General features: G+C 37.4%; 1 protein-coding gene across 1 annotated transcript in view; it reads left to right on the plus strand.

Moving 5' to 3' along the window:
- Positions 1-24,523, plus strand: part of Btbd7 (BTB domain containing 7) — a 94,487-nt gene that overhangs the window by 19,928 nt on the left and 50,036 nt on the right. Inside the window, exons 2-3 of the mRNA XM_074067277.1 lie at positions 21,385-21,572; positions 22,434-23,513. Coding sequence (XP_073923378.1) covers positions 21,491-21,572; positions 22,434-23,513 — 1,162 coding nt within the window. The 5' untranslated portion in view covers positions 21,385-21,490. The remainder of the gene's footprint in view (positions 1-21,384; positions 21,573-22,433; positions 23,514-24,523) is intronic.

The raw sequence follows: 24,523 nt of genomic DNA on the forward strand, positions 1-24,523 counted from the left end.
CTCAAGGAGAGTATTTAAAGTAGAACAAGCAAAGGGGTGAGTTTAAGAAGCAGTATATAAATTTTGAAGGTAAATCTACTAGAAAAAAGTGCATTCCAAATTTTAGATATGTTTGCAGTTCTTGGAATTCTTCCTTTTGCTCCATTCTTTATCGCAACACCAAGAAGTATGAAAGCCAAGAATGACAAAGAGGACTGACAGAATTGATTATATAAAAATCTAAACATTTATGACAAAAGCCATCATGGTTTTAAAAGACTAATTTGAAAATTCACTATTGCTATTTTAACATTAGTATAGAAAGTATTACAAATTAATAACAATAACATCCAAATAGAAAAATGGGCAAAAGGGACTGGCAGAATGGCTAAAGTGACAGAATGCCTGCCTAGCAATTGTGAAGCCCTGAGTTCAAACTCCAGTACCACCAAGGGAAGGGAGGGAAGAAAAGATTGTAAAGATTAATAATGCCCAGCATTTTGGACATTTTCATTAGGGATCTAAATTGCACCTTTTGTGGTAATAAATCTCTCCAAATTAGAAATGTACATACCCTTTTACCCAGTAACCTTGCTTCTTAAAATTTGTTTTATCTATTTATTTTTTTGGCAATACTGAGGTTTGAATTTAGGGCCTCGTTCTTGCTAGGCAAGTGGTCTAGTACTTGTGCCACACCTCTAATCTTGATGTTTACTTTAATGAGATAACTTAGAGTGGTCAAAGATGTATTAAAAATGCTGGGCACCTGTGGCTCACACCTGTAATCATAGCTACTCAGGAGGCAGAGATCAGGGAGATTTTAGTTTAAAGCCAGCCAGGGCAAATAGTTTGCAAGACCCTGTCTCTAAAATATCCAACACAAAACAAGTCTGATGGAGTGGCTCAAGTGGTATAGTGCCTGCCTAGCAAGCATGAGGCCCTGAGTTCAAACCCCAGTACTACCAAAAAAAAAAGTATGTAAAAGGATTGCAGCCCTATTCCCTATTTATAATACTGAAAAATTGAATGTGACCCTCAATATGGTTAAGTAAATTATAGCATATGTGCATAATGCACTTCTGTGTAGGATTTTTGTTTGTTTTGGTTTTTAAAACAGGGTCTTGCTATGTAGCCCAGACTGTCCTCAAACTCATTATCCTCTTGCTGCAGCCTCCCTGGCTGTTCGTAACTCTTTGAACATTATCTTTTGTAAGTGACTTAAACAGCAAAGTTTTTTTTAAAAAAAAAAAACTTCATGCCAGGCTAAGTACACACATATATAACAAATATTTCACTTAAGAATTATTTTTAACCTAGTTCATAACCAAAAATGCTAAGAACACTAAGAATGTATAATTTCATTTTAGAAGTCAATCAAACATTCAGACACCTCCCACTCCCTAAATTCAACTGACTCTCTTAACTAAAGTCAAAATTCTAAGAACCAGACTCACCCCCTCGTAGCTCTGCATTCTTTCCTTCATTTTCTAATTAGAAAATTTCTTATGGTTACACTTAAAAGAATGTTGCATAGATTAGTGTAATGTGATGTGCTTTTATATTCTTTTAAAAATACATTTTTAGTAGAGAAAGAAAAAAATATCAAGGGACTGACAACTGTTCTGAATTATAATAGGTTATATTAGAAGAAGCCCACATGAGCTTAATAAGATTCTGGTAAGGCTGGTTGTGGTGGTGTATACTCTGTAATTCCAGCACTTGGGAGTTGGAAGTGGGACAATCACTTGAGTTCTAAAGCCTGAGAGCAGCCTGGGCTACATAGTAAGGACCCGCCCCCTCCCTCAAAAAAAAAAAAACCCAAATATTTTTAATGTGAATAAAACTGCTTTGTAACTTGACTTTTTTGGGTGGGAAGTGGGCAAGAAAAAAGACTATTATACGTGATCTTGAGCTACTAACCACAGGTCCACATGCTTATAATTTGAAATCCCAAAAGGTTTTGACGTCATTTGTGGGCTGAGATGGGAGGAACTTATTTGATGGCACACTGACATGACCTAGATTCATTTGGCAGCAAAACCTGACCTAAACTAACATTGTTTAGTCTAAATATTTAATATATTCTACATGAAAAAATAATTTGATTATGGGGTGTTGTGTCATCTCACCAGAGGTGTTTATACATATATCATTTTAACAAAAAAAAAAAAACCAGGATAAAAGTGAATATGAGAATATATCTGCCTCCAACGGTTTCTACTTGAGAAGGAATTGTGGATCTGTATTTTATTTTGTTTATTTTAGAAAACAAAGATTTATTAGGACGACATTAAAAAGGGAGGTGATGGTGGGTCCCTATGCAAAGGGGCATAAGGCTGTGGACCTGCATTCTTAACAGCTATTAGTACTTTAAACCAGTGAAAGCACTAAATATATATTTGTTGGTAGAATTAAGATTCAAAGACAGTCTAGTATACAATCTCTCACTAGCTAATTTTGTAAGGTTTATCAAAAGTGGAGAGAACATGTAAAAAGTAGAATAATTCAATAATTACACCTAGGTATTAACTATATATCAAAATCTATTTCTTTAAATTGGGCATTGGTGGGGGAAGATAAGAGGAAGAAGCTAATTTCAATATTGTTTGCAGTAGGGAATCAATGCAGAGTAGCCAAAACAGAAGGACAGGGGATATCATGTAAAGGTACAAGTAGACATGTGAGTCAGGGAGGAATTCAGATACAGTAGACGGGTAGCAGCTGCTCTTTGGAAAAAATCTCATTTGTGCTTTTAACTCTTTTTCCTTTCTTTCTTTCTTTCTTTCTTTTTCTTTTCTTTTCTTTTTTTTTTTTCTTAATACAGGGTCTTGCTTTGTAGCCCAGCCTGAGTTTGAACTTGAGTCCTTCCTGTCTCAGCCTCCCAAGTGCGAGGATTACAGGCATATACCACCACACCTGGTCAATCTTTCTTTGTCGCTCTCCCTTTCTTCCTCCTTCCCTCCCTCCCTCCTTCCCTCCCTCCCTCCTTCCCTCCCTCCCTCCTTCCCTCCCTCCTTCCTTTACTCCCTTTCCCTGTTTCTCTCTCTCTATCCTCCTTCCCTTGTTCCCTCTCTCCTTTTACTTTCTTTTCTGTCCCTTCCCTCAGAGGCCAGGCATGGTGGGACATGCTATAATCCCAGTACTTAGGAAGCTGAGGTTGGAGGATTGCAAGGTTGAAGTGAGCCTGAGCTACATAGTAAGATCCTGTCTTAAAAAGGGGGAGAGGTGTAACTTAAAAAAGTAAAGACACTTTCCAAGATGAGTGGAACTGTGTTGTAAGGTCTTAGGAGCCAGTTTGAATAAGCGTCTGTCCAAATATGGAAGAGTTTGAGCCTCTGTAAGGATAACTGCAAGGTTTAAACACATCAAATATATAGATTTAAATCCATGAGTTCATAAAATATTTTCTAAAAATTCACTCATCTGTTTTATGTATGTATATATGTATGTATGTTTTGGTGGAACTGGGGTTTGAACTTAGGGCTTTGCCCTTGCAAAGCAGGCACTCTACTACTTGAGCCATACCTCCAGTCCATTTTGCTCTGGTTATTTTGGAGATGGAGTCTCGTGAGCTATTCTCCCTACCTCAGCCACATTAAGTAGCTAGGATTTCAGGAATGAGCCATCCGAACAGGCTCACTGATCCTCTTTAAAGGACACTAAGAAACTTAATTGTTACTGATTGTTTTGAAAATTAGTAAATAAAGGCAAAGGATTGTTTATTCTGCCACTTCTATACAAATTGTACATCAGGACAATGGAATAGTTGATGACTTCTTCTATAGAACTTCCAGCTAATGATTAAAGAAAGAATAGTATTTTAGCTGTAATGCAACTTGTGATGAATTAATGACTCTAGTTGGTGATCATCGATGACTGCTAATACCATAGAATGAGAATTAAGTAGAAATTTTGTGCCTGCGATTGGAAGTACATATCACCTGTGAAGCAGTCTTTGCTAAACGCGTGCGCACACACACACTCATACCTACATATACACACATACAAAATGATCCTGAATATGATCAGGTCTCTTGATGTATCAATTTACAGTAAGAACAAGGATCAGAGAAACATATTAAGCCTCACTGTGATGATGCATTTGGCAAAATCCAGACTACAAGAAAAGTACCAGATAATCCCACTTCTTTAACAACAAAATTAATTGCATGGAGGAAAAATGGAAGGAGGGAGAGGAACCTGTTGAAGGAGATTTGAGGGACAATGTAGTCATCTTGTCACAATGTATGGTCCTTATTTGAATCTTGATTCAAAGAAAAAATTAGCCATTTGGGGGAATGTGAGCACTGCCTGGGAAGTTCATATTCAGGAATTACTATTAATTATTTTAGATGTGGTAAAGATACTGTCTTCATTTTGTATCTTTTCTTTTAGAGATACCTATGGAAATATTTACAAATAAAATTATATGTTGAGATTGTGTCAAAATAATCCAGAAGGATTGGATAGTATAGCTTTATTGATTGATTGGTTGTGGTATTGGAGATTGAACCCAAGATGTCATACATTCTAGGCAGTTGCTCTGTACTTGAACCATGCCCCTAGCTCTTTTGTTTGTATTTTGGTTTTGAGGTAGGGTCTCACTAACGTGACTTAGGCAGCACTCTCAAGTTCTTGATCCTAGAACCTCCTGAGTAGCTAGAATTACAGACGTTTACCATCATTCCAGGCTACTAACTTGGGCTGTAATTGATAGGAAACTGTTAGAAATTAGTAAGTATTGAAATGTGTGGTGAAACTATTCCCTCTTTTTTTTTTTTTTCTTCAGTACTTGGGGGTTGAATTCAGGGCCTCATGCTTGTTAGGCCCCCCAACCCTTTTTTGCTTTAGTTATTTTTTGGATAGGGTCTTGTGTTTTTACCTGTGGCCAGCCTTGGAATAAGATCCTCCTACCTATATGCATCCTGTTAGCTGATATCATAGTACCCACCACCATATTCAGCTTATTGGTTGAGATGGGGGTCTCTGTAACTTTTTGCCTGGGCTGTCTTTGTACCATGATCCTCCCAGTCTGCCTCCTGAGTAAACCTAGTCATAACAGTTTTTTTTGTTTGAGTGCTGGGAGATTTGATACTTATGGAGTATTAATCCATAACCAAGAATGCAGAGCACTAAAGAGATTAAGATCAGTCCCCTTAACCTCAGTTGGGAGATAAAGTGAAAACTTTAGCAACATAAGGACTGAGTAACAAAAACAGAAGTGCATTAGACATGGAGAAACATAAGGAAGACATGGCAGGGCTCGTATAGGATGGAAGGCTTTTGAGGTGCTTTCTTGTTGAAGGGTGTACACACTCTAGATTGGGGATCAGTAGTCCTGGTATCTAGTCTTAGCTTTGCCATTTTACTCTGTTGACTTTGGATAAATCAGTTTAACATCCTCAGTCAGAGAACAGAGAATAATGCCTGTCCTGTCTATGTGAAGGGTGTAGTGTGAAAAGAAGATGACTTAGTGGATGAAAAAGTGCTTAAACCATATGTCCCTATTATGATGTAAGATAATCCCAATAAAGCCATTAAAAGGATCATTAAATTGGAGAGAATGTTCCTTTTCACTATGCTTTTTCTTTTTTTTTTTTTGGTGGTACTGGGGTTTGAACTCAGGGTTGTGCACTTGCTAGGTAGGCATTCTACCACTTGAGCCACACTTTTAGCCTCAAAATGCTCTTTTTAAAACAGGAAGATCTGCCATTGCTTTTTTGTTTTAATGTTTTCAGTTTTATTGTAACATAAAAATAGGTATTTTCCATTTTAACCAGTTTTAAGTACATAGTTCTGTGGCATGAAGCACATTCACATTTTGCAACCATCACCACCATTCAGCTCCAGGACTTTTTCATCTTCTGCAATGATACTCTGCTCATTAAACATGAACTCCCCAGCTGCCGGCAGCTGCCATCCTATTTCCTTTCTGTATGAATTTGATGGTACTTTCTTTATGTGGACTCATGTAATATTCTTTTGTGGTAGGCTTATTTCACTTAACATAATGTTCTCAGGATTTACCCATGTTTTAGCACATGTCAGAATTTCCCTTTTAAATTAAAAACATCTTTTGCAGTGTTGGGGATCAAATCTAAGACATGTACATGCTAGGCTAGACCCTACCCTGACCTGTGCCAACAGACTTCCTTTCTTTTTAAGGCTGAAGAAACATTCCATTCTAGGCTGGGTGCCACTGGCCCCCACTTCTAATGCTAACTACTCAGGAGGCAGAGGTTAGGAGGATCTCAGTTGGGGGCCAGCCTGGGCAAATGATATGCGAGACCCTATCTCAGAAATAGCCAACACAGAAAAGAGCTGGTGGAGTGACTCAAGTGGTATAGTGCTAGCTGACAGGCGTGAGGCCCTGAGTTCAAATCACAGTACTGAAAAAAGAATTCCACTCTATTTATACACCACATGTTATTTGTCCATTCGTCAATGAACACTTAAGTTGCTCTCACCTTTTGGCAGTTAACAGTGAATAATGTTGCTATTAACATGGGTCTGGGTCTGTAACATAACTATTGGAGTCTCTGTTCTTACTTTTTTTGGAGTATATATCCACAAGTAAAATTGTTGGATCATATGATAATTCTTTGTTTAATTTTTAAAGCAATGTTTTTAAAAATAATTATTGTTTATGATCTGGGGGAGTGACTCAAGTGGTAGAGTGCTTGCCTAGCAAGCCTGAGGCCCTGAATTCAGTCCCCAGTACTGCCAAAAATTACTGCTTATGTACTTTGAATTATCTGAACAGTCATATTTGAGGATGTATGTACATTGTGATCCATGAATTGTTTTCTCCAAGTACTAATGCAACTTTTTAATCACACTCTTCTAAGAGGCTTAAACTATAAAAAAAAAATGAATCCCAGGAAACAATTTTTGGCTGAAAAGATTAAGGAACGGGGCTGGTGGAGCAGCCCAAGTGATAGAGCACTTGCCTAGTAAGCGTGAGACCTTGAATTCAAACCCCAGTACTGCCAAAAAACCCAAACAAACAAAACAAAACAAAAAACTTGTAAAGTAGGTGGTATTATACCCATTTTTAGAGATAAAGAAAACAAAGGTGGGTTTTTTTTTTTTTTTTGGTTTTGGATTTTTTTTTTTTTTTTTGGTAGAACTGGGGTTTGAACTGAGGACTTTTTGCTTGCAAAGTAGGCCCTCTGCCACTTGAGCAGTGCCTCAGTCCTTTTGCTTTGGTTATTATTATGATAGTGTCTTGCTTTATGGCCAGGCTAGCCTGGAGTAGTCCTCCTGTTTATGCTTCCTGCTGTAGTTGAGCTGACAGACTTATACCACTACACCCAGCTTTTATTGGTTGAGATGGGGCCTCACCAAAAAAAAGAAAAAAGATTAAGAAATGATTACAAAAAAGTCTTTCCTGACTTTAGTGTTCATTTTTTGAAAACCTGATTTTGTTCAGCTATTTTTAACTTAATGCCTTTTAATTGCCAACTAGTGTTCTATATGATTAGGATTTAATGTTGAGTAATGAAGTTTTGGCCCTCATGGAGTGAAAACAAGTATAAGTATACAATACAACTTCAAGTGAAGAAAAATACTGAGGGAAGGGAGTGAGAATGATAGAATGCTATTTTATATGGGATGATAGATAAGGAAGACATCTAGTTTAGCAAAGGTGAATAATATGAAAACTGCGGGAAAGTGTTCAGGGCAAAGGGAACACGATAGTTGTAGTGAGTGCTCCTTAAGGAGACAACTCAGTAAGTTCCCAGTCCCCATATGAAGAAACAGGTTGACTTAAGGTGGCTAACTAGAAAGAAAAGAGCAGGAAAACTGAAGACAGAAAAATATTAGGGGTAATTTATTTGTATATTGTTACAGATTTTAGAAAATACCATTCATTTGTGGAGTGGGAGATGCAGGCAAAATATTATATGATTGACCAGATGTTTTAAGAATGGTTACCATGTAAAAAATACAGCATCTTCCTCTGATGTATGGACACGTGCAGTAAACCCAAACAAAGGTTTGGGAGCTTCAGCTTTGAGAAGAAAACCACACAGGCTTTGATATCGGGCATGGCTGGGCCAATACAGCTCTTGCACTGGTGCACTGTGGGCATCACTGTCTCAGTAAATCTGCCACAGACACAAATAAGGAGGATAGGCAAGCATCCTTTGCTGCTTGACACCGTGCTGCCCTCTATGCCCATTACTACTCCTTACTTCAGCACAATTTTATTCTGAGGTTGTAAGTCGGGATAGAGCATTCTGAGTACAGGCTCCAGGTAAAGCTCACCATTTATGTCTGTACAGTGCAGCCACATAGGTTGTCTACTCACCACTTTCTGGGAATTGGTTCTCAGCTTTAAATGCCTAGGAAGTGAACTTTGTCAAAAATCCCTCCACATGTTTGTTTGATCCAGGCCAGGTGAGGCTTTGGCTTAAGCCTGGGCCCCTCAAATGATGATGTTTCTTTTGTGGTGGGCTGCTGCAGCTTTCCAATGGCATTGCATATTGTCAACTCTCCAAAAAATCTTGCACAGTAGCCATGTGCTGGTGGCTCACACCTGTAATCCTAGCTACTGGGGAGGCAGAGATCAGGAGGTCAGCCTGGGCAAGTAGTTTGATGGATGCTATCTTGAAAATGCAGAGTAGCTCAAGTGGTAGAGCCCTCTTACCTAACAGGTGTGAGACCTTGAATTCAAACCCCAGTACTACCAAAAAACCCAAACAAAACAAAACAAAACAAAAAACTTGTAAAGTAGGTGGTATTATACCCATTTTTAGAGATGAAAACAAAGGTGGTTTTTTTTTTTTTTTGGTTTTGGATTTTTTTTTTTTTTTTTGGTAGAACTGGGGTTTGAACTGAGGACTTTTTGCTTGCAAAGTAGGCCCTCTGCCACTTGAGCAGTGCCTCAGTCCTTTTGCTTTGGTTATTATTATGATAGTGTCTTGCTTTATGGCCAGGCTAGCCTGGAGTAGTCCTCCTGTTTATGCTTCCTGCTGTAGTTGAGCTGACAGACTTATACCACTACACCCAGCTTTTATTGGTTGAGATGGGGCCTCACAGACTTTTTCCCCATGCTGGCCTTGAACCACAGTCCTCCCAGTCTCCACCTCTTAAGTAGCTAGGATTACAGGCTTGAACCACTTGCCAACTTATTTTTTGTAATTTTTTTTTTCTTTGGTGGCACTGGAGTTTGAACTCAGGTCCTCATACTTGCTAGGTACTTACCACTTGAGCTACTCCATTAGCCCTGTAATTTTTTTTATAATACAATTTAAAGTCAGAAATTCATAAATATGAAAGTGCAGTTAACATTTTGAAAATACAGACATTGAATAAAATGTAGTATACTTTTCAATTATTACAAAATTGTAAAATGTTTCATTTGATGTTGAAATATATGAGTATATTTTATTAATAATTGGTATAGTGAAGCACTCCTGACTTAGAAAGCTTTTGTCTTCCTAAGTTTTTTCAAGTGAGCTCTCTAATGCTTGAAGGTAATTACAGTAATAACTAATCTATTTTTTCTTTACTGGGAAAAGAGATTTCTTTAAATGAGTAAATTTTGAACCTTAGCCATAAAGCTTCAAAAATGAATAATTTTTAATGACAATACTTAGAATTTATTTTTGCCCAGTTTTTAAAACTCTGGCTCTACTCCATTCTGTCACTATAATCATAAACACCTGAGATAATTAACTTATAGGTAGAAAAGTGTTATTTAGGCTCACAGTTTTGATGGTTTCAGTCCAAGATCAGGCAGCTCATTGCTTTGGGCCTCTTAAGAGGCAACACACATCATGGCAAGAGTGCATGGCAAAGCAAAAATTTACCTAATTCTGAGTGACCTAAGGACATTGACCATCTTTCGTGTATTTATTTGGCCATTTGTGGATCTTCTTATGAGAAGTAACTTTCAAGTGCTTTACCTGTTTTTGAATTGAGTTGTTTAGTTTGTTTTTGTTTTTTTTTGTGTGTGTGTTACTGAGGTTTGAACTCAGGACCTACACTTCGAGGTACTTCACCAGACCTTTTTTTGTGATGGGTTTTTTTGAGCTAGGTTTTTAGAACTATTTGCCTGGGACGGCTTGAAATGGCCATCCTCCTGATCTCTGCCTCCTAGGTAGCTAGGATTACAGGCATGAGCCACAAATGTTAATTGTGATTTTCTTAAATATAAATTTCTAATGTTATATTCTATTGATATTGGGTTGAAAATAAATTCAAAGAATCTTGAGTTGTTTTGTTTCTTTTGAGTTTTAAGAGTTTTCTATTTTGGACATTAATCCTTTATCAGATGTAGTATGCAAATATTACTTTCATTTGGTGGGCTTATAGTTCACAGTTTTGTTAACCAATATAAGCTTGAAGGCTCTGTCCAGTGTCATGATTCTAACATTCCTGCCTTAGTTAAACAGGTTTGTTTTGAGGGAGGACTGGGGTTTGAACTCAGGGTTTAGTACTTGCAAAGTAAGGTGCTCTATTGCTTGAGCTACACCCCAGTCCATTTTGTTCTAGCTATTTTGGAGAGGGAGTCTCATGCACTGTTTGGACAAGATGGCCTCAAACCTCGATCCTCCCACTCTCACTCTCCCATATAGCTAGAATTCCAGGTGTGAGCCACCTGGGCCCTGCTAGTAAACAGGTTTAATGCAACCTAACTTGGTCTTTTCTTACTGAGTTGCCAGTATGGTAATTACTGTTAATCTGTGCCATTGGCATTTTTAGGGTTTCCTATGCTGTGTAACAGTCTTCTGTCTCTATAGTAGATGGTCCCATAGAGACATACTAGTCTAGTTGTGTCTTTCTGAATTCCCCTTCTGAGCTCATCTTTTTTGAAGATGTCTTCAAATGCAAGAATTTATTGCTGAATCTGCTGCTTGCTCTTCACAGTCTCTTTTTGTCTCGTTGCTCTTGAAAGGTATCCAATCTTTTTATAAACCGCAGGTTTACAATGAAACAAAGTAAGCCTATATCTTTCACTTTATCTGTGTGACCTTGGGCAAGTTACTAACCTCTCAGTCTCATCAGTAAATTATTAAAGAATGAAATGAGTTAATTTATGTGAACACTCTAAGATCAGAGTCTAATATAAATAAAGCATCAATAAATGCAAGTTATATCAAAGGTAAAAACATGGTTGGGGTATGAGAAGGCTGTAGGAAATTATTTTCTTTTAATTTTGGTTTTTGAGTTTTCTTTCTTTTTAAACTCTTTTATTTCTAATTGGTCTGGAAATTTGAAATTTTGCTGTAGGCTAACCATTTATCTCACTTTGCCTGGTCAAACCTAGGTTAGACATGTTCTGGCATCCCATCTGGTTGGAATGCCCCTTTTCACCCTCAAGAGTCCTGGTTTGAATGATACATATGGTCAGTTTAGACTTAACAGGAGTGAAGTCATGCTGTCTATTTCCATTTCTGTCTCATTATGAATCACTTGTTATATTTATATTTGTTCTACATTCCTGTCCTTTTATCCCTAATAATCAGACTAAGGGAAAAACAAATCCAAAGCCCAAGTGCCTTTTTTCTTTAATATGGAAATAACTGCCTTCCTATCTTCACTTCCTAAATCTTATTTGAAGCAGAAGTCATACTCCTCCACTGAATTTTACAAAACAATTCCAACTTTCTTATTGAGGAAACTGAGGCACATCAAATTTAACTATGTTTTATCCTACATACGTGGTAATTCAGGGCAGATCAAAATCCCAGATACCTTAACTCTTACTGTACTCTCTACTACATGAAGTAGAAAAAAGTGTCTTTATGACAACAATCAGCACTTTTTCCATACTGTGTTATGTAAGTTTATTATGTTAATGCTCTTAGTGTGTCAAGACTTCCTTAGATCATGCTAAATACTTCCTCTTCACAATGCACCTTGATGCTTTAAATGTGCTTAAAAACTCCTGAGGTAAGGAAATCAATCTGGTTAATCCTGCATTTTTAAAACTTTGGGAAAACATTTTGGAAAGTGCTGAGCTAGGTTTAGTTGGCTTGGTTTTGGTGAGTGGGGAGGAACAATGGAGCTGGCTGACGTCTGTAATTTTTTTTTTTAATTCTCATAGGGTTGTTTATTCTCTCTGCTGCATTCAACATGATCCCCCTCCCCACCCCAGTTGAGTCTAGTCACTGAAGCATAATTTTAACATAATAGCATCATTTTTTTTGGAGGGGGTGGCACTGGAGTTTGAACTCAGGGTCTGATGCTTGGTAAGCAGGAGCTGTTACTGCTTGAGCTAATCTGCCAGACCTCAAAATGGCATCATTTAATTGAGACTGGTTGTATTGAGGGGTAACAGATGGAGCTCCTCAAATTCTACAAACAGAATTTATCAGTCTTCTCAGGGCATTTGCATCTTCTAGGACTCTCCAGTCCTATAAGTTCTTTCCTTTCCTGTTACATCATCCAAGGGTTGGATTTCCTTTTTTTTTTTCAAACTTTTATTGTTTTATTATTCATATGTGCATACAATGCTTGGGTCATTTCTCCCCCCTGCCCCCACCCCCTCCCTTACCACCCATTCCGCCCCCTCCCTCTCCCCTCCACCCCCTCCATACCCGGCAGAAACTGTTTTGCCCTTATCTCTAATTTTGTTGAAGAGAAAGTATAAGCAGTAATAGGAAGGAACAAGGGTTTTTGTTAGTTGAGATAAGGATACCTATACAGGGAGTTGACTCACATTAATTTCCTGTGCATGTGTGTTACCTTTTAGGTTAATTCTTCTTGATCTAACCTTTTCTCTAGTTCCTGGTCCCCTTCTGCTATTGGCCTCACTTGCTTTTAAGGTATCTGCTTTAGTTTCTCTGCGTTGAGGGCAAGAAATGCTAGCTAATTCTTTAGGTGTCTTACCTATCCCCACACCTCCCTTGTGTGCTCTCACTTTTATCATGTGCTCAAAGTCCAATACCATTGTCGTGTTTGCTCTTGATCTAATGTCCGCATATAAGGGAGAACATACGATTTTTGGTCTTTTGGGCCAGGCTAACCTCACTCAGAATGATGTTCTCCAATTCCATCCATTTACCAGTGAATGATAACATTTCATTCTTCTTCATGGCTGCATAAAATTCCATTGTGCATAGATACCACATTTTCTTGATCCATTCGTCAGTGGTGGGGCGTCTTGGCTGTTTCCATAACTTGCCTATTGTGAATAGTGCTGCAATAAACATGGGTATGCAGGTGCCTCTGGAGTAACCTGTGTCACGGTCTTTTGGGTATATCCCCAAGAGTGGTATTGCTGGATCAAATGGTAGATCGATGTCTAGCTTTTTAAGTAGCCTCCAAATTTTTTTCCAGAGTGGTTGTACTAGCTTACATTCCCACCAACAGTGTAAGAGGGTTCGTTTTTCCCCGCATCCTTGCCAACACCTGTTGTTGCTGGTGTTGCTGATGATGGCTATTCTAACAGGGGTGAGGTGGAATCTTAGTGTGGTTTTAATTTGCATTTCCTTTATTGCTAGAGATGGTGAGCATTTTTTCATGTGTTTTTTGGCCATTTGAATTTCTTCTTTTGAGAAAGTCTTGTTTAGTTCACTTGCCCATTTCTTTATTGGTTCATTAGTTTTGGGAGAATTTAGTTTTTTAAGTTCCCTATATATTCTGGTTCTCAGTCCTTTGTCTGATGTGTAGCTGGCAAATATTTTCTCCCACTCTATGGGTGTTCTCTTCAGTTTAGAGACCATTTCTTTTGATGAACAGAAGCTTTTTAGTTTTATGAAGTCCCATTTATCTATGCTATCTCTTAGTTGCTGTGCTGCTGGGGTTTCATTGAGAAAGTTCTTACCTATGCCTACTAACTCCAGAGTATTTCCTACTCTTTCCTGTATCAACTTTAGAGTTTGGGGTCTGATATGAAGATCCTTGATCCATTTTGAGTTAATCTTGGTATAGGGTGATATACATGGATCTAGTTTCAATTTTTTGCAGACTGCTAACCAGTTTTCCCAACAGTTTTTGTTGAAGAGGCTGCTTTTTCTCCGTTGTATATTTTTAGCTCCTTTGTCAAAGACAAGTTGGTTATAGTTCTGTGGCTTCATATCTGGGTCCTCTATTCTGTTCCACTGGTCTTCATGTCTGTTTTTGTGCCAGTACCATGCTGTTTTTATTGTTATTGCTTTGTAATATAGTTTGGAAGTCAGGTATCGTGATACCTCCAGCATTGTTCTTTTGACTGAGTATTGCTTTGGCTATTCGTGGCCTCTTGTGTTTCCATATAAATTTAATGGTAGATTTTTCAATCTCTTTAATGAATGTCATTGGAATTTTGATGGGAATTGCATTAAACATGTAGATTACTTTTGGGAGTATAGACATTTTTACTATGTTGATTCTACCAATCCATGAGCATGGGAGATCTCTCCACTTTCTATAGTCTTCCTCAATCTCTTTCTTCAGAAGTTTATAGTTTTCCTTGTAGAGGTCGTTCACATCTTTTGTCAGGTTTACACCTAGGTATTTGATTTTTTTTGAGGCTATTGTACATGGAATTGTTTTCATATATTCTTTTTCAGTTTGTTCATTATTAGTGTATAGAAATGCTGATGATTTTTCTATGTTGATTTTATATCCTACTATCTTGTCATAGCTATTGATGATGTCTAGGAGCTTCTGAGTAGAGTTTTTTGGGTTTTTAGGTATAGGATCATGTCGTCTGCAAATAGGGATATTTTGACAGTTTCTTTACCTATTTGTATTCCTTTTATTCCTTCTCCTTGCCTAATTGTTCTGGCTAGGAATTCCAGTACTATCTTGAATAGGAGTGGAAATAGTGGGCATCCTTGTCTAGTACCTGATTTTAGAGGGAATGGTTTCAGTTTTTCTCCATTAAGCATAATGCTGGCTGTAGGTTTGTCATATATAGCTTTTATAATGTTGAGGTACTTTCCTTCTAGTCCTAGTTTTCTTACAGCTTTTATCATGAAATGATGTTGGATCTTATCAAAGGCTCTTTCTGCATCTATTGAGATGATCTAGTGGTTTTTGTATTTGCTTCTGTTAATGTGGTTTATTACGTTTATTGATTTTTGTATGTTGAACCACCCCTGCATTCCTGGGATGAAGCCAACTTGGTCATGATGAATGATCTTTTTGATGTGTTGTTGAATTCGGATTGCCATTATTTTGTTGAGGATTTTGCATCAATGTTCATTAAGGAGATTGGCCTATAGTTCTCCTTTTTGGAGGTGTCTTTGCCTGGTTTTGGGATAAGTGTAATACTGGCTTCATAAAATGTGGTAGGCAGTTTTCCTTCCCTTTCTATTTTGTGGAACAGTTTAAGGAGGGTTGGTGTCAGTTCTTCTTTAAAGGTCTGATAGAATTCAGCAGAGAATCCATCAGGTCCTGGACTTTTCTTTTTGGGGAGACTCAATTGCTGCTTCAATTTTATATTGTGTTATAGATCTATTCAGGTGATTAATTTCCTCTTGGTTCAGTTTTGGATGATCATATGTATCTTGAAATCTGTCCATTTCTTTAAGATTTTCAAATTTATTTGAATAATGGTTCTCGAAGTAGTCTCTGATTTCCTGGACTTCCATGGTATTTGTTGTTATCTTCCCTTTTGCATTCCTGATTCTACTAATTTGGGTTTTTTCTCTCCTCATTTTAGTCAGGTTTGCCAGGGGTCTGTCAATCTTGTTTATTTTTTCAAAGAACCAACTTTTTGTTTCATTAATTCTTTGTATGGTTTTTTTTGGTTTCTATTTCTTTGATTTCGGCTCTTAGTTTTATTATTTCTCTCCTTCTATTTGTTTTGGGATTTGCTTGTTCTTGTTTTTCTAGGAGTTTGAGATGTATCATTAGGTCATTGATTTGGGATCTTTCAGTCTTTTTAATATATGCACTCATGGCTATATACTTTCCTCTCAGGACTGCCTTTGCTGTGTCCTATAGGTTCCGGTAGGTTGTGTTTTCATTTTCATTGACTTCCAGGAACTTTTTAATTTCAAGGATTGGATTGCATCACCCCCGTAGGAGACATTCCAGGCTTGGTTAGAAAGAAAACAATCCTTGGAAAGATGAGAATTCTGATTAATTCTCATTTCCAGCATCTAAAGGCAGCAGATTAGATTAAGAAATAAATAATATAATACTGTGCTCCATTTGCCTTAGATTTTTGGTGACCTGAGAAGTAATGAAATTTTTGCCTGAGAATTTTTAGAAGTATGGCTTTAGTACTGGAACTGTACAGTTGGGGTTATCACCAGTATTTGGAACTGGGGAGACAAAGGATGGACTAAAAGGTTATATCTGATCTTGAACCCCATCCCCATTTCTTTCCTGGTCCTTTGTTTATTTTAGCATTTGAACTCCTAAATAATGAATGTCACCCAAATCAGATCATCCTCAAGGAGGGTTCCCACTGATGAGGAACTGACAGAGACTTTGTCCCTAAATTCCAGTGACACTTTTATTTCAAGCCACCTCTTCAAGGTGTTCCTGTACTACTCATTGTAGTTGTTAATGGCCAAGCATCCTTAGCTCAACCTGTGACTTTCCTGGTGCCTACTTGGGGCTCTTGTGTTTTCTGTGTCCTGTGATCCTTGTATGGTGATTTTATTTAATTATGCTCATCATAAAATTGAGCTTCCCCAACCCCAGTACTAAGGTTTGAACTCAGGGCTTTGTGCTTGCTAGGCAGGCACTCTACCAGTTGAGCAACATCTCCTGCCTCACATTTTCTTATTTTATTACTGTGACAGTTGATATCTGGTTGTCCTTTTGTAGTACTGAGGTTTAAACTCAAGGCCTTGAGTTTGCTAGGCAAGTACTTGAGCCATACCTCCAGTAAGCTTTTTTCTTTTTAAAAACATTTTGAGTTGATTTAAATCTCAGACTAAGGTAACAGTGTACTTTGATTGTTTTTGTTTTTGAGACAGAATCTTACTATGTTGCCCAGTCTGGTCCTGGGCTCAATCCTGAGTAGCTGGGACTAGAGCTGTGTGTCATCAAGCCCTGGTATAATAGTGATGTTTTTTCTCCTTTTATTCTATCATTTTTTTACACTTACTTACGTGTGTATACATTGTTTGTGCCAAACTCCACCCCCCCCCCCCCAACACCAGTGATTTGATTTGTTTGAGACAGGGTCTGACTGTAGTGTAGATTGGCCTCCAATTTAGAATCCTCCTGCCTCAACCTCCCTAAGTGATGAGATTACAGGTATGCATCACCACACCTGGCTTTAGTAGTGTCTTGAGTCTTTATAAAGTGTGCACAATTCTCAGATGAAAAATAATTCTCGTGTGTGCATGCATGTGTGTTGAAGTAAGAGTAGTGAACTATGTCCACTTCCATGAATGCAAGCCTCCGTTCTGCCTTACTGTGTTTCAGTATACTTTGTGCCCGTAGCATGCTTTCTTAGTGAGTTTGCTCCGCAGTTAGTAGAAGTTTAAAAAGCATAACAAGCCTTAAGCAATGTGGAACTTCAAGAATGAATAAAGGAAGTGAGAAGAAACTTACCCATAGGAGCAACAACACCATGCAGTTGCACCTTGAGAAACAATGACCTGCAATTTGCACATCCACCAGTACTCCCACATGCAAAGCTGATCTCTTTAACTCTCTTTTCCTCCTCATTTTGGTAGGCCTTCAGTTTTGCATAATGTTTTTATTCTGGCTATTTCTTAATGTATTTTAATTTTTTTTTTTGAGGTAGACTCTTACTTTGTAGCCCAGGCTGGCCTTGAACTCACTATTCTCCTGTGTTCACCTCCTGTGAACACCTCCTGTGTTCATAATCCCTTCTGAGATTATAGGTATTTACTACCATGCCTGGCTAATATTTCAGACTTTTTTTTTTTTTTTAGAAAGGATTGTGCTTTTTATTGTTTTTAAAGTAAATTTTTAATGAGTAAGATTAGGATTGACCTTTAAATGAGGCTGTAGTCCTGGCTTATAGGACCCTATTTCATTTGAAAGAATGATTAAAAATGTCTGATAAACTCTTTAAGGTTCTGTGGTACTCAACTTAGAAACTAAGATTTATTAGACTCAATTTTTGTTTTAGAAATGGTTTTATGATGTGTGTTTATTGCTTGTGGTGCATAACAGGCAAGTGTTTTACCACTGAGCTACATCCCCAGCCCAGGCTTATGGTTTTTTAAGTTTGGATTGAAATTAATTCAGTTTTAGTCTCTGTTTTTAAAAAACTGACAACATTCAAAAAAAGGAATTATCAAAAGGAGAAAAATAGTAACTTTTTCTACATTTCTAGTATTTAGGAATTGAAAACTGTGAATGACACTGAGCATCAAACTTTAGAAAAAATTTGATTGATTATTCATGTAGCCCAGGCAGGCCTTGAACTTAGTCAGCTTTTCTTATTAAATAACCATTTAATGTTTACAAAATAGTATATTAAACCCTTCAGCTTCCTTGTTGTGTAGTCCTTACAGAATGTACTGTCATGGACTGACTGCCTATGTCTCAGACTTCCACTAGTAGTCTTTGAAATAAAGCTTAAAGGCACTGTGTTCTCATAGGTTGGTAGGTAAGTTTCAATAGGAAATTTACTTATATAATGATGATTTGATTGGAGCTACCACTGCTTACATAGTTTCTATATCTACTTACTAGAAAGCTTCCCAGTCTTATCCTGGAATGCTGTAAGTAGATGCTTATATGCTTTGTGTTTGTGTGTGTGTGTGTGTGTGTGTGTGTGTGTGTGTGTGTGTTCAGAGGAAAACACAAATGTTGCTTTTTGTTGTTGCAGTACTGGGGTTTGAGCTCAGGATATATACTTTGAGCTACTCCACCAGCCCTTTTTTGCTGGTTGTTTTTCGAGATAGGATCTCGTGAACTGTTTGCCCTGGCTGGCTTCAAACTGTGATCCCCTGATCTCTACCTTCTGAGTAGCTAGGATTACAGGCGTGAGCCACCAGCCCCCAGCAGAAAACACAAATGTTAGTAGTGTTTTTCTTAAATATGAATTCCTATAACTGTATCGGTAATGGAGATGAAAATTAATTTCAAGAATCTGGACACAATTCTGTTTTCCAGCAGGTTTTCTGTAATTATGTGTGTTTCTCTCTTATTTGTTAAAACACTTCATCCTTCATTTTGAGGCTAGACTAGCTGCCTGCTGATTTGTCTAACAATTCCAATAATAGATTTTAAATTGTGTTTTCTTAATCTATTATCCTTTTTAAGTCAGATAAATTTTATATCTCCAGATGGTATAAATACTTAGAAGTATTCCCATTAACCCAGTTCTCTCTTAAAGTTTCTTTTTTGAGCATGTATCTCCTGCTAACAGCACTGAGAGTTAAGGTTCTCTGGCTCAGAATTTCATGTACAGTTGTTAAAATTATCAGTTATTGCTACTGATCTGTCTGTGTTAACTTGAAATATCAGATAATAGAAAGCAGTATTTTATTTCAGGGCTTGGTGGGAAATTTTTTTTTATTTTGTTTTTCTTTATATTTCACCACATTTCTGACTCTTCTCAAAACTCCTATAGAACAAATAGCCTAAAGATATTTAGGTTGACCCTAAGATTCCACCTCACCCCTGTTAGAATAGCCATCATTAGCAACAACACCAACAACAGGTGTTGGTGAGGATTCAGGGAAAAAGGAACCCTCTTACACTGTTGGTGGGAATGTAAGCTAGTACAACCACTCTGGAAAAAAATTTGAAGGCTGCCTAAAAAGCTAAACATTGATCTACCATTTGATCCAGCAATACCACTCTTGGGGATATACCCAAAAGACTGTGACACAGGTTACTCCAGAGGCACCTGCATACCCATGTTTATTGCAGCACTATTCACAATAGGCAAGTTATGGAAACAGCCAAGACGCCCCACCACTGACGAATGGATCAAGAAAATGTGGTATCTATGCACAATGGAATTTTATGCAGCCATGAAGAAGAACGAAATGTTATCATTCGCTGGTAGATGGATGGAATTGGAGAACATCATTCTGAGTGAGGTTAGCCTGGCCCAAAAGACCAAAAATCGTATGTTCTCCCTCATATGCGGACATTAGATCAAGAGCAAACACGACAAGGGGATTGGACTTTGAGCACATGATAAAAGTGAGAGCACACAAGGGAGGTGTGGGGATAGGTAAGACACCTAAAAAATTAGCTAGCATTTGTTGCCCTCAACGCAGAGAAACTAAAGCAGATACCTTAAAAGCAAGTGAGGCCAATAGCAGAAGGGGACCAGGAGCTAGAGAAAAGGTTAGATCAAAAAGAATTAACCTAAAAGGTAACACACATGCACAGGAAATTAATGTGAGTCAACTCCCTGTATAGGTATCCTTATCTCAACTAGCAAAAACCCTTGTTCCTTCCTATTACTGCTTATACTTTCTCTTCAACAAAATTAGAGATAAGGGCAAAATAGTTTCTGCTGGGTATTGAGGGGGTGGGGGGAAAAGGGAGGGGGTGGGTTGGGTGGTAAGGGAGGGGGCGGGGGCAGTGGGGAGAAATGACCCAAGCATTGTATGCACATATGAATAATAAAACAATAAAAATTAAAAAAAAAGATATTTAGGTTGGTTTTTTTGGTGGTACTGGCCTTCATGATTACTAGGCAGGCGCTGTACTGCTTGAACCACACCTCTAGCCCATGATACTTAATTTTAATTATCCACTTTTCCTTCTCCCCTTTAGTAAAATGCACATTTATACAGATTAAAGATCAATTTAAGGGCTGGAGATGAGGTTCAAGCTGTAGAGAGCCTGCTTAAGCACAGAACATTGAGTTCAAACCCCACTACCCCCCACCCAAAAAAAAAAGAAAAGAGAGAGAAATTAGTTTAAGCAATTTTATGTTAAAGCAGAAAAATAACAAACCAGTCACTTAATCTGCTCTGTATATGTACAGTAATGGTGTTAGCTTTGTGGGGGTGGCAGGTGATACTGTATTGTATTAGGGTTTGAACTCAGTCAGGGCTTCACACTGGATAGGCAGGTTGCTCTATCACTTGAGCCATGTCTCCAGCCTTCAGCATCTTTTTCTTTTCTTTTTTTGGTGGGGCTGGGTTTTGAACTCAGGGCTTTGTGTTTGCAAAGCAGGTCCTCTTACTGCTTGAGCCACACCTTCAATATTCTTTAAGTGTTCTTTTTTAAAAAAAATTTTTTTGACCTATAGCATTTTAGTCAAATACTCTTTGAAATTCTTTTCTTACAACTATTTAAATTATAGTTGTATAATACTATATACAACTGTGTATAGTATGCTGTTTCTTTTTACAGTCTTATATATAATTTTATGGCTAAAGGTTGCAGGTGACATGGATTCATAATTCAAACTTAAAGATTTTTATATTTCCTAAACATTTATGTATGAATTTGACAGCATATAAATTATTTGCAAACAAAAGCAGTTTTCAACTGTTATTTGAGATGCATTTGAAAAAATAAATAAATTTATTTTTTATTTTTGTTTTATTCAAGAAATGGATGAAAAGAGGCTGCTGGATCCAGGGTTGAAGGTTCGTAAAGGCCTCTGGGATTATACTCTGAAGAACCAGCAGATGGAATGCCTGAGTGACTGAAGAAAATGGGTGCTAATGCATCTAACTATCCTCATTCATGTTCCCCAAGGGTAGGGGGAAATTCACAGGCCCAACAGACTTTTATAGGTAACTTTCAGATTTTATTTTCTATTATGACTGTAAATAGAATTGTATTTTCAATGATCTTTGTGGATAAAAACAGAATTGAGCCTGGAAAAATTATTATAGATAATGGTTCTGTGGCATCTAGATTCCTCCCCACTGCCAAAAGTAAATCTGGTTTGATGAGTTTTATCATAAATAAATTGCTTTATAACACAGTTGATCCTTTCTTTGGTTGTATTAACCACAGTTGACAATTATGGAGACAAAATAGGAATCTCGGTTGGTATGTCCTGATCCATTTTATCTTGCCAATACAAATGAAGCCTTTGGTGTAGTTAGGTAGAAAAATAAATATTTCACAGTTATATACAAGTAATGTTCTTAATTTATAAATTGCTTGTCTCTTATTCTAAAATACATGATTAAGCTCTCATATCAATCTTTGATTGCCAGAGAACCAGACAAATTTGTTGTTTGTCCCTATTTCTTTTTCCTCTTCTGTTCTGGTTTTTTGAGAGGATGTCTCATTGTATAACCCAGGCTGGCATAGAACTCTTAATCATCCGGCCTCAACCTGGGTCCCTGGATCACAGGTGTGTGTCGCCACACCTTGCTCTTATTTTTGGAAATATGGGCCAGGCTGATCTTGAACTTGGAATACTTCTGATAACTAGAATTACACGTGTGCATAATGATGCCAAGTCTTGTTTCTTCTTTAATATAAAAATTAGTTGTTTGAAATTTTTATTTTCCTTTATAAAAACAAAAGCCAATTTTATTTTTGTGGTTCAGGAATGTGTTTATAGCCTGAAAAATGTTAAATGTTGAAAATGAATGTTAATAAAAATGGAAGCATTATTATTTGTTTAATTTTCTTCTTAGGGACATCATCCTATTCCCAGCAAGGCTATGGTTGTGAATCAAAATTGTATAGCCTTGACCATGGCCATGAGAAACCACAAGACAAAAAAAAGAGAACCTCTGGCCTTGCTACCCTCAAAAAGAAGTTTATTAAGCGTCGAAAATCAAATAGATCTGCTGATCACGCCAAGCAGATGCGAGAACTCCTCTCTGGGTGGGATGTTAGAGATGTCAATGCATTGGTGGAAGAATATGAGGGAACTTCAGCTTTAAAAGAGCTTTCTCTTCAAGCCAGTTTGGCTAGACCAGAAGCCCGGACATTGCAGAAAGATATGGCTGATCTTTATGAGTACAAGTATTGTACAGATGTAGACTTGATATTTCAAGAAACTTGTTTTCCTGTTCATCGTGCCATTTTGGCAGCAAGATGTCCATTTTTTAAAACACTGCTTTCTTCCTCACCAGAGTATGGAGCAGAGATAATAATGGACATCAATACAGCTGGTATTGATATGCCCATGTTTTCTGCTCTGTTACACTACCTTTATACAGGAGAGTTTGGAATGGAGGACTCAAGGTTTCAAAATGTCGATATCCTTGTTCAGCTTAGTGAAGAATTTGGAACACCAAATTCCCTTGATGTAGATATGCGTGGACTCTTTGATTACATGTGTTATTATGATGTTGTCCTTAGTTTTTCTTCAGACTCTGAACTGGTTGAAGCTTTTGGTGGAAATCAGAACTGTTTAGATGAAGAACTCAAAGCCCACAAGGCTATTATTTCTGCTCGGTCCCCATTTTTTCGAAATTTATTGCAAAGGAGGATACGCACTGGTGAAGAAATCACAGATCGAACTTTGAGGACGCCCACAAGAATTATATTAGATGAATCCATTATACCAAAAAAATATGCGAAAGTGATATTACACTGTATGTATACTGATGTGGTGGACCTCTCCGTTTTGCACTGCAGCCCCTCTGTTGGGAGTCTCAGTGAAGTGCAGGCTCTCGTCGCAGGAAAGCCAAACATGACCAGGGCAGAAGAAGCCATGGAACTTTATCACATAGCACTGTTCTTGGAGTTCAACATGCTTGCACAAGGTATGAATTTCTAATTTTTAATTTTGATTTTTAAAATTACATATTTTTCTTCCAAATTGAAAACACAACCAATTCATTTAATGATTTCAGTTTCTGGGATGTTCAGGATCGGGTTTTTTGCACTTTAATTATGACAGCCAAGACAGTTTAAGGGTCAGTAATATTGTTGTCCTTCATTTAATATTAAAATCAAGCATTCAGAACTAGTGACTAGGAGCATTAGGTGAGACTTGAAGCTTACTATTTCCTAATGTAAGATGATAGGTTCTGGAATGTGTAATTACCCTCCTGTATGCTTGTCTCAGCTTTGTATTAGTCCAGTTTCCTTGAAATAGGTTAGATTCAGTGCCTTGGGGATTCGTAAATGTTTGCAATTAGAATATATTCATTACAAAAGTGGAGATAGCCTCATTTGAATATAAATTTACTTGAATCCAAATTGGACAAGGTCTCTTATTTACATTATAAAATATTTATCTTATTTTTAAGCTTAACTTGTACAGCAAGCAGTAGCTTACAGCATGTAAAGCACATTAGTGGTAGATTCATGAGCCTTTTTCAGTTACTTAAAAATTTTAAATTAGGACAGTATTTTTTTTTGTGTTACAGGCAAACGAATACATGAAAGTTGCATTCAAAAAACATATATCCCAGGTCTGGTGGAGTGGCTTATGGGGTAGAGCACCTCCTAAGCAAGTGTGAGGCCCTGAGTTCAAACACCAGTACCACTAAGGGAAAAAAAAGTATATATATCTGTTCGTGAATTTTAGAATCTTAACATTTCAGAGCTGGAAAGAGATTTTTTTTTTTTTTTTTTTTTTGTCAGAGACCAAAAGGAGTTTTCTTATCCTTGTCCTATGCAAACGGATAATGCATATTTAGCTTTCTATGGCTGTATGTTGAAAGGAAACAAACTATGTGATACAGGTTACTTGAGAAATTTAATTTAGCTAATGCATATTAACTAAAAGAACTTTAGAAGCTGCCAATTAGAAGAGAATATTAATGGT

This window comes from Castor canadensis, chromosome 3, assembly GCF_047511655.1.
Source record: "Castor canadensis chromosome 3, mCasCan1.hap1v2, whole genome shotgun sequence".
In the NCBI taxonomy this organism is placed as follows: Eukaryota; Metazoa; Chordata; class Mammalia; order Rodentia; family Castoridae; genus Castor; species Castor canadensis.